This window comes from Musa acuminata, chromosome BXJ3-5, assembly GCF_036884655.1.
Source record: "Musa acuminata AAA Group cultivar baxijiao chromosome BXJ3-5, Cavendish_Baxijiao_AAA, whole genome shotgun sequence".
NCBI classification, from domain to species: domain Eukaryota; kingdom Viridiplantae; phylum Streptophyta; class Magnoliopsida; order Zingiberales; family Musaceae; genus Musa; species Musa acuminata.
Genome location: NC_088353.1, coordinates 37,266,512 through 37,277,500, shown reverse-complemented (window position 1 = coordinate 37,277,500; position 10,989 = coordinate 37,266,512). Strand labels below are relative to the sequence as shown.

Sequence of the window (10,989 nt, the reverse complement as noted above, 5' to 3'; positions counted from 1 at the left end):
CTTAACACTCCTCCTTACACTATACTTTTGAAGATAAGTTTTAACTTATTTATAAGATCATCAAATGGTCCTTTTGAGAGAGATTTGATAAAGATATGTACGACATTATCTTTACTCTTAATCTCAATGACTTTAATGACTCGTTGAAGTACTTTTTTTTCCTAGTGAAATGATGTTTAATTTCAATATGCTTAGTTCTTATATAACAAATTAGATTTGTAGTCAATTTCAAGGCACTTTAATTGTTACCTTGTAAACTAGTTAGTTTATTAATTTGATAACAAATGTCCTCGATTAAACGCCTTAACCATATACATTCTTAAGCAGCAAGTGAGGAAGCCTTATATTATGGTAGAATGAGAGATTGATTATTATTAAGATACAAGCAGAACCATATAAAAATGCATACCCAAATCACTTCCCAGATCACCATCGGTATAATCATGCAATTCCAAATGTATATGCTTCTTATAGAATGATCCAAAATCAAAGGTAGAATTCATATGTTCTAAAATTCTCTTTATTGCATCAAGATGTGGCTTCTCTAGAGATTGCATAAAATGACTTATAAGACCAACTAAAAATATAATATCTTATTTTGTAATTGTTAAATAGATGAGACTATCAATAAGAGTATGAAAAAATCAAGGGTCAAAAAGAGTCTTATTATCATTACAACTAAGCTTTATATTAACATCAAGTGGAGTAGAAACTTTCTTACTTATGTTAATTTCATACCTTTCAAAAAATTTCTTTTTTTACATAGCTTGTTTGATTGATAAATTTACTATCGTTTGTATTCATCACTTCAGAGTATGAAAAAATCAAGGGTTAAAAAGAGTCTTATTATCATTGCAACTTAGCTTTATATTAACAATCAAGTGGAGTAGAAACTTTCTTATGTTAATTCCATACCTTTCAAAATTTTCTTTTTTTGCATAGCTTGTTTGATAGCTAAGAAAAATCTTAAACTAGAGAGAAAAATCACTATGAAACTTTAAAATATTTATTTTGTCATTATTTTTTATGATTATATCATCGACATATATAATAATAATAATAATAATAATAATAATAATAATAATAATAATAATAATAAGTAGGTTTCCTTGCTTTTTAATAAATAAATTAGAATTCGAATTAAAAAATAATCACAAAAATAGAAGTATTGAGTAATTTTTTCATATTATGCTCTGAGAACTTGTTTTAACCCATAAAAAACTTTATTAAGCTTGCAAACATAATTTAATTTAGAAATAGAAGTATATCCCAATAGTTGTGCCATATAAATGTTTTTATAAATTTCGTGAAAATATTCTTCACATCAAGTTGCTAAAGATTTCATTTAAGATTAGTTGCTAAACCAATCAGCATTATGACAAATGTCATCTTGGCCATACGACTAGAAGTTTTTTTTATAATCTTTTTTTATATTTTTTAGGAAATTCCTTTGCAACAAGTCTTATTTTATAACGGTCAATACTTCCATTTTATCTTATATTTCATCTTGTGGATCCATTTATAAATAATTTAATCTACATTTGTAGGCCTTGGCAGAAGATCCCAATTATGACATGCTTACATTGTCTCTGTAACGTATTTGTTTGATAATTGTTATTTTTTATCTTCTCAATGTTGATATTTTCTCTTTGTGAATTTCATTCCTTCCCTTATAGCTTTGCTCCACCATTGGTGATAAAAAATAATAAGAGTAGATATAAGTGAGGAAAAAGATAAACCAAAATCCATAGGAACACTAGATAAAGAAAACTCACCAAAGGGTTTGCACATATATCACTTTCACTATTGTGATTGATATTTTCAAAAGAAACTACTTGTGGAGCATAATAGGAAGAAATTGTTAGGATCGAGAGCACTAAGAGGGGGGGGTGAATTAGTGTAGCGGAAATCTTTCAGCGATTTAAAAACGAAAGCTGCGTTCGTCCGATAAAAACGATTTCGATGTAAAAGCCGATTCTAAGATTACTTAAGATTAAGCGCAGTTTACGTCTAAGCACAGTTTACGTCTAAACTGAGTTTGCGTCTAAATACAGTTTGCGTCTAAACGCAGTTTTGCGTCTAAACACAGTTTTACGTCTAAACGCAGTTTTGCGTCTAAACTCAGTTTACGTCTAAACGCAGTTTGCGTCTAAAAGTAGTTTACGTCTAAAACACAGTTTTATGTTTAAATACAGTTTGCGCAGTTTACGTTTAAACGCATTTTTACGTCTAAACGCAGTTTGTGTCTAAACGTAGTTTGCGTCTAAAACAGTTTCAAAGAGATCTAAACTTAGAAGCTAGTTCATAAAAAGCGCAGAAGACAGTTTTGCAGAATCAAAACACAAACGTAAGCTGATCGTATGAAAAACACATATTTACGTCTGAATGCATATTCGAAAAGATCAGCACTTAGAACTTGTTCGTAAAGGCGCAGAGAGCAGTAGTTATGTAGGAGGTTTGCAGTAATGATAAGGTACTCGAAATAAAAGCAAACCAGAGATTTAGAGTGGTTCGGTCAGTCTTGACCTACTCCACTTTTGGCTTCCTCCTCCGACGAGGTCACCGACGTCAACTAGCTGCTTTCCTTCAATGGGCGAAGGCCAACTGCCCTTTTACAGTTTCACTCCTTTTGATGGGCTCAGAAGACAACCCTTACAAAACCTTTCTCTCCTCTCTTTACAACTCAAAACTTGAAGAACAGAGGGAGGAGAACTTTAGGCCTTAACCACAATTTTGAGCTCTAAGAATCACAGAAAAGATCAAGATTTCGGTGTCTATTTCTTGCTCTTTCTGTGCTGAATGGGTGGGGTATTTATAGGCCCCAACCCAATTCAAATTTGGAGCTCAAAACGATCAAATCCCGGAATTCCGGGATCAGGCGGTTGCACCTCCTGACTGGAGAGGTTGCACCGCCTGGCAGAGCTCGGAGACTGAGCCCAGGCGGTTGCACCTCTCTGTCAGGGGCGGTTGCACCGCCTGAGTCTGGCTCGGAGACTGAGCCCTAGGCGGTGCCACCTCCTGACTGAGGCGGTTGCACCTCTCCTGCCAGAGCTCGAAGACCGAGCTCGGGCAGTGCTACCTCTGTCAGGAGAGGTTGCACCGCCCAGTCTCGCTCGGAGACTGAGCCCAAGCGGTGCCACCTCTTGCCTGGGGCGGTTGCACCGCCCAGCTTTGCTGGGAGATCCTCTCCTGGGCGGTGCCACCTCCAACCCTGGCGGTGCCACCTCTTTCACTATTTCAGCTCACTTGGTTTGGCTCCAAACTTGGCCCAAACCAGTCCGAACTTGAGCCTAATTGGCCCCTACTTGGGTTATAGGATTAACACATAATCCTAACCCTAATTAACATGCTAACTATGAATTTAAAGATATTTTCTAAGCTATTACAAAGTCCGCAAGTCAAGACTTCTTCTAGCGAGCTTCCAGCAAACTTCCGGCGGTCTTCCGATGAACTCTCGGAAACCATTCTGCGGACTCTCGGCAAGCTCCTAGACTTCACGATTTGATCTTAGCGAGTTCCAATGAGCTTCTTTGGCAAGCTCCGATCTTTCTCGGTGAGCTCCGGTAGCATTCCCGACGAACCTTCGGACTTCCGTCGAACTCTCGAACTCGCAACAAATCCTTCGCGCTTGACTCCGACACTTTGTTTCGCTTTATGTCTTCATCGTTATCACGGTCAATCCTGCACAATTAAAACAAAACTTCGATCGAGACAATTAATCCTAAGCAATTTAACCAAGTTGTCCGACATGTCATTGGTCCCTCGACGCTTCGTCCGATTCTTCGGCGCATCGTCCTCTCCTGCAGCCTATTGCCCAATCGGCCAGTTGACTCCGCAACTCCGATATCCTTGGCACAATACCCGCTCTTCTTGGCCCGATGCCCGAGTCCACGGCCCGAAGCCTTTTGTCGATACGTCGACCGATCCTCCGGCTCGACGTCCAATCTTCTGACATGTTCCTTCGGCACAACATGATTTTCCTGCTTTAATTGTCTCATCCTGATCGAAGCATCCTGCGTCACTCAAAACACAGATTAAATCATATATCAAGTAGTTTCATCATCAAAATACGAGATTTAACAGAAATTTCATCAAGCACAATATCTCAAGATACTACATACATATGTATTCATGTATCCATATATTTTCAACCTTTCTTTCTTTTATCATAGCCAATGAAGATGCATTTCTTAGCCTTAGCATCAAACTTCTCTTTAAGTCAAGTATGTGAAAATAGCACTAATAACTAAATACTCTAAAATGTTTAACATTTGATTTTTCATTAAACATAAGCTCATACGAACATTTCATATTGATGACTAGAAGGTATTCGATTAATAACATAAGTTACATATGTCATATCTTCTACCCACAAGGCTTTATATAAATTCTTTGCATGAAATTAACATTTACAAGTCTCCACGAGTTGTCAAATATTTTGATTTGTCACACTATTTTATTGTGATGTATTTGCGTATATAAGTCTTTTTTTGATGTTATGCTCTTTGTAAAAAAAAATCATCTATTAGAAGTGAACTCGTCACCATTATCAGTATGTAACATTTTAATTTTTCTTTTAAGATTACTTTCGACTATTAACTTGATTCTTGAAATTTTGATAATTTTTTTATTTTTTATTATAAAGTAAACCCAAGTAAATTTTGTAAAATCATCAACAAAGAATAGCATATAATATAATGAGAACCTAAATAAGATGGAGTATGAACAGTGAAATTTGTACCTTGAAAGCGATCTATAAAAAAGTTACCATATTGATATCTTTCACAAATTTTATTATTACTAAAACAAATAAGATTTGGAAGACCATTAACTAATTTTTTTTGCATCATATTCTTTAATTTGAGAAAAATTTATATGATGAAATCCAGCATGCCAAATTGATGCTCTATCATTTATACTTATCCTATCAACATAAGAGTTATATGTTGGTAAAATATATAAATCTTTGATCTTTTTATCAATATATACTATATCTATATTCAATTCTTTTATGTTACCAAGAAACTTGACTTCACTAGGACAAAAAAAAAAACTAAGTATCAATTGCATTTGTAACATAAAAGATATTTTTCTTTATACTTGGAATATGGTATATATTTTTTAATATAATAAGATTATTATATTTATATGAGATTATGATAGTGCATTCCTTCTCTGCTTAGTAAATAATATTATTTGTCGTGACAATTGCATCATTGCCTTCATATTGATGAGGATTGGTGAATGTAGTATATCACTAGTGAGATGATAGTATCTTGAATCAATAATCTAATGTTCGAAGTTGATAAATATCATTACCTCAGCAATTTCAGTCATATAACAGTTGCCCCAATATTCATTAGTAGCATTGGAACAAATTTTCTTATTTGTAATTTTTTTCTCCTTTAATTTTAACACAATAGTTTTTCTTGATATGACCTAACTTATCACACCTAGAACACTTAATCTTTTTTGTGTTTATACAATTGTTTGAAGAAGACTCTAGTTTATTGTTAGCATCATATTTCTTCTTTTTATCTATATTATTATTCTTTTTTTAAATTATAAAATGGATATCTTCATCTTCCCCTAAAATAGAAGCTCTCATCATTTGACAAGATAATTTTCCTAGGAAGAAAGAAAATTTTCCAATTCTACTAAGGATGATTCTTGAACCCATCCTTGAATATATGTAACATAAGAAATATATTCTTTTCGAAGATCATGAATAATATAATATTTAATTTGTGCATTAGAAATTAGTTTATTTGGATCTAAGAGTGATATCTCTTAATATAAATTTTTAATCTTTAAAGTACTAAAAAATTAAGAGATCATCTTAATAGTATTTGTCAAATCATTCTTCGAATACTGAAGTAGAGCCATATTTTTCTTGTTGAGCAATACATGAGTGATCCAAATCTCGTAAGCTAATTTGCAACCAATAATATGTTTAAAGAGATCCTAAGAAATATATCTTTTTAATATAAATCTAATTTTTACATTTAATATCCTTCATCTTTTCTTGGGATCTCTATTTGCATCTAGTGTTGTTATTATATTGTTATTAACTACATCCATAGATCTTCTCCTATGAGATAGGATTCCAAGCAAATCTTCTAGATCTTATAGTTACATTGATTAAAAAGTTCAATACAAAACCGACCAACTTGACTATTAGTTGAAAAAGATTATCTTCTTTTCCGATGAGATCTTGAGATATAGATTATCATATTTGTAGCTCTAATATCATGTGAAAAAAGGGATAAATCACATGCAATTACAATCCTTTCTTAAATAGTACTAACAAAAACAAAATAGAAGAAGAAAAAACTAAGATAAAAAGTAGAAAAGAAAAAACTATATTGAACTTCTAAAAAATAAATACTAACAAATGTTGAACTACTTTTGAAATTGCATTTTTTTTAGATATGATACAAGATTTGATTGACCCTTTTTTTTTGTTGGAATTTTAAAATTCTATTTTAACGAAATCTTTGATGTTTTGATTTTGACTAATTTTTTTTATTTTAATTTTGACTAATATATATATATATATATATATATATATATGTCATTTATTTATAGATGTAGAATAAAATTTAAATCAAGAGGCCCTTATTTCTAAAATTTTATTTAATTAATTAATTTAAAAGATAAGATAAAAAATAATAATCTAAAATCTTTCAAAAATATACTTCAAATATTTAACACCTCCTTCGATACTAAATAAGAAAGTATTCCTTCTTCCTTTGTTGTTTGCATGTCTCTTCATCAAACTTTATAATGTCAGGAGAATAGTGACACACTTTAAAAAACCTCATATCATTGCAGGTAAGAATCTCGATTTTTGTGTTGATGATGTCATTTTGATTTGGTGATATCGTGACAGTTCCACATTAATATACGTTATCCTACATGAGCTTCCATAGGACAGATAGGAAGAAAAATAAAACATAATTCATGGTAAAGAACATTGTATAGAATTGAACAGACAAAGGTGTGAAAAGCTTATTCTTAAGCGCACCGATGTACTTTAAAGCTTCAACTATGATGGATAAAAGGTGAAGCATCAAACAATAAAACCAACGTTCTACATAAAATGATGGCATAGGAGGCATCACAATCGAGAAAACTAACAGAAATCCACAAAGGGGGAATAGTAAGCATATAACAGTCGATAGAGCTAATTAAATATTATTAGTTAGCTACGGTTAATATTTTGATTCCAATATTTTAAAAAATTATATTGATTTTCTATAATTATGAAAGTCAAACATCAAAATTTATTTATCCTAATATCATCAACGAAAATATAAAAATATAAAATAAAAAATATAATTTTAATGTTTCAATTAGAAGTCACAGTTGACTAGGTGACATCGGACGATGGCGTTATTAGGAGTTACGAATAATTATTATGGATGAGGAGAATAGTAGTAAGATGTGAGAGCCGGTTGACAACTATATCAACGTAGTTATCGAGCAGTGCTGCTCAGCATATGCATCAGCAACTCTTTTGTTGCTCAATAACTGCATCGATGCTAATGCAAATACATAGCGATCCTCATCTCTCATCGTTGTTCTCTTCATCCATAATAATTATTCACAGCCCTCAACGACATTGTTATATGCCACCACCAATGTACTCCACCACCACCCACTAGAATATTAATATTATTTTTTTATCTTTTGTTTTCACATTTTTGTTGGTATGATCGATGATATTAGTTTCACTTTCATAATGACAAAAATGTCAATATAATTTTTAAAAATATAGGATCAAAATACTAAAGGTTACGTAACTAACCCGTTATATATATATATATATATATATATATATATATATATATATATATATATATATATATATATATATATCCCCTGACAAACAGGGAATCTTTCTACAACTGAAAGCACACAAAAAGAAGAAAGAAATGTGTTCAATGGCACAAACATCAAAATAAAGAATTTACTGTCAATCGAAAGATTCGAAGTTACGAAGTAGTGTGCATTTCTTAATCCAAGTTAGGCTTCAACAACATCAAAATCTGCACTCACTTGTCGTTCTCCGTGCTGCTGACATGAGCTGCGACAGCTAAAACGACAGATGAGAAGCCCAAAGCCAAACCTTAAGAGTGGACTTGTCAATAGTATCTTCTTCCTTGTCTGTATCTTTAGGAGTACAGTGACCAGAGCAAGACAGCTTGCCATCAAGCAGGGGCCTCTTCTCAAGGTTCGTCTGCTCCAAGAGGCAACGAGATCTCGATGTTGCCTTGTCCATCACAATAATTAAGGAGTAGCTCGGTGATATGTATCGGAAACACGGGAAATTTTGTTCACCTCAGATTGGCAGCCTAAAGCTTCCAAACCACTGGAAATGGACTCCTTACACTCTCTGCACCGTCGGTGTTTTCTGGTGCAGAGAACAGTCGCAACAGGAGGAATTAAAGAAGGAAACAACACGACCTGCCATTGACACTAGAGCTCTTAATTCAAGCGGCTGAAAGAAGAAGCCAGTTGAATAGCATTAGCTGCATAAATGGTTCCAAAAACTTGGGCAGAATTGAATTCGAGCCGTCCATTTGATATCACAAAGGACAAACGTCAGACTTCACTCAATCGGCCATTTCTGGTTTAGATTTTTAGAACTTGGTGAAAAGAACGAGACCCACACGTTCGTCTCAGCCTCCATGGCGACATTGCATTGGCCACTACATTTCAGCCTCAGATTACCCATCTCTTGCCACACCCTCCCGAGTATAAATCAAGTAAGAGCAGCCCAAACTGCGACTATGCCCCGAGTTTTCACTGCACAAAGAGAGAGTCTCTCTGTACTTCCATGGCATCGGCCTCCCTCCTCAAGTCCTCCCCGATCATCGAGAAGTCCGAGTGGGTGAAGGGCGCTGCTCTTCGCCACCCTTCCGCATCCGTCGCCGCCCGCTCTCACCCTGCAACCTCGCTAGCACTCCGCGCCGCCAGCTCCTACGCGGATGAGCTCGTCAAGACAGCGGTACGAACAATGTCGACCATAACCTTTGCCTGCTACTGGTAGAGACGCTGAACGGAATCGCCTGCAGAAAACCATAGCCTCTCCCGGGCGTGGCATCCTGGCCATGGATGAGTCGAACGCGACGTGTGGGAAGAGGCTGGCTTCGATCGGGCTGGAGAACACCGAGGCGAACAGGCAAGCCTACCGCACCCTGCTCGTTACTGCCCCGGGCCTAGGCAACTACGTCTCCGGTGCTATCCTCTTCGAGGAGACGCTTTACCAGTCCACAACGGATGGCAGGAAGATGGTAGACGTTCTCCTCACTCAGAACATCGTTCCTGGAATCAAGGTTGACAAGGTGGGCAGGAGCAATCCATCAGTTCATACACTGACGCACTCTTTATGTCACGATCTAAACAGCTTCCAACTGTTTGGTTTAATGACTTGCCATTGCTGCGAGCAGGGCCTCGTACCTCTTGCTGGCTCAAACGACGAATCATGGTGCCAAGGCCTTGATGGGCTCGCTTCTCGCTCTGCGGCTTACTACCAGCAAGGTGCTCGTTTTGCCAAATGGTATAAACTCCGTCCCTCATATTTCTCAATGTTATAAGAACAGGTACGAATCATTCTTGACGTAAACGGATGACAGGCGTACTGTTGTGAGCATTCCCGATGGTCCCTCTGCCCTTGCGGTGAAGGAAGCCGCCTGGGGTCTTGCTCGCTATGCTGCTATTTCTCAGGTTTGAATTCTGTGAATAGATTGGTGATTCATGGAGCAACGTAGATTTGGTAGGAGAACTGACATCGTCTGCAGGACAATGGTCTCGTCCCGATCGTGGAGCCTGAAATCCTTCTCGACGGCGATCACGGGATCGAGCGGACCTTCGAGGTGGCGCAGAAAGTCTGGGGTGAGGTCTTCTTCTACCTCGCGGAGAACAATGTGATGTTCGAAGGGATCCTCCTCAAGCCCAGCATGGTGACTCCAGGAGCCGAGTGCAAGGAGAAGGCCACACCGGAGCAGGTGGCAGAGTACACCCTCAAGCTCCTTCACAGGAGGATTCCTCCCGCCGTCCCTGGAATCATGGCAAGTCCCATCACCGGTTCGAACAATGATTGGTTGCAAACAGGGTATTAGTACTTCTCAACTCATGGTTGTAATGCATGGCAGTTCCTGTCCGGCGGGCAATCGGAGGTGGAGGCGACCTTGAACCTGAACGCCATGAACCAGGGGCCGAACCCGTGGCACGTCTCGTTCTCGTACGCGAGAGCCCTGCAGAACACCTGCCTGAAGACCTGGGGAGGACGGCCGGAGAAGGTGAAGGAAGCACAGGAGGCTCTGCTGGTGCGCGCCAAGGCTAACTCCCTCGCTCAGCTGGGGAAGTACACCGGCGAAGGCGAGTCGGAGGAATCCAAGCAAGGAATGTTCGTCAAAGGCTATACCTACTGAGCTCCGCACCATTCCCATTTCCCTACACACACACATGCAGGAATAATAGACTCCCTCTCCCTCTCTCATGCCATCTTCCTCTATATAAGCATTGACGACTTACGCTTTCCTCCTCTATAGCTATTAATAATGGCGACGACTTCCATTACGTGTATGTCTGACTAATTTGACTCAAACCCAATCTATGATCTTAATTCAAGGTTCCAGGTAATGTTCTGGGTTTGACCCATGATCTAATCAGTTTAAGCTTATTAATATTGATCAATTTAACTCAAACTCATCGTGAATTCAAAATGTCAACGGAAGGACAGAGTAAAACATTTGATGAGAAAATTAGTATTCCAACTTATATAGCTTCTTCCACTGAGCAACATCAGATCATAGTTTCCCAATCGGACAACCTAATTGGTTGACTCAGATGGTGGGTTGACTTTGCATCTGGAAAATTGGATGGGTCAAACATGTGAACAGTATTGTAACGCAAGAACTCCGAGTCCAAATTGCTCATCGATGGAGTGCTAGTAATGCATTTGAATTCGCATCGTCTGTG

At 37.0% G+C, this 10,989-nt stretch overlaps 1 protein-coding gene across 1 annotated transcript; it reads left to right on the top strand.

Annotated features, from left to right (window-relative positions):
- Positions 1–8,789: 8,789 nt before the first annotated feature.
- On the top strand, positions 8,790–10,587 carry LOC135637576 (fructose-bisphosphate aldolase 1, chloroplastic-like). Its single transcript, XM_065150188.1, has 6 exons — positions 8,790–9,013; positions 9,081–9,350; positions 9,456–9,565; positions 9,642–9,732; positions 9,807–10,076; positions 10,161–10,587. The coding sequence occupies exons 1-6, from the start codon at positions 8,843–8,845 to the stop codon at positions 10,437–10,439; spliced, it is 1,191 nt and encodes a 396-aa protein (XP_065006260.1). The 5' UTR covers positions 8,790–8,842; the 3' UTR covers positions 10,440–10,587.
- Positions 10,588–10,989: the final 402 nt, after the last annotated feature.

Bases quoted from the DNA above. Each gene is read 5' to 3' on its own strand.
- LOC135637576 (XM_065150188.1), top strand. From the start codon at position 8,843: ATGGCATCGGCCTCCCTCCTCAAGTCCTCCCCGATCATCGAGAAGTCC. The intron at 9,351-9,455 runs GTGGGCAGGAGC...TGCTGCGAGCAG, and splicing joins CTGGAATCAAGGTTGACAAG to GGCCTCGTACCTCTTGCTGG. The intron at 10,077-10,160 runs GCAAGTCCCATC...AATGCATGGCAG, and splicing joins CCGCCGTCCCTGGAATCATG to TTCCTGTCCGGCGGGCAATC.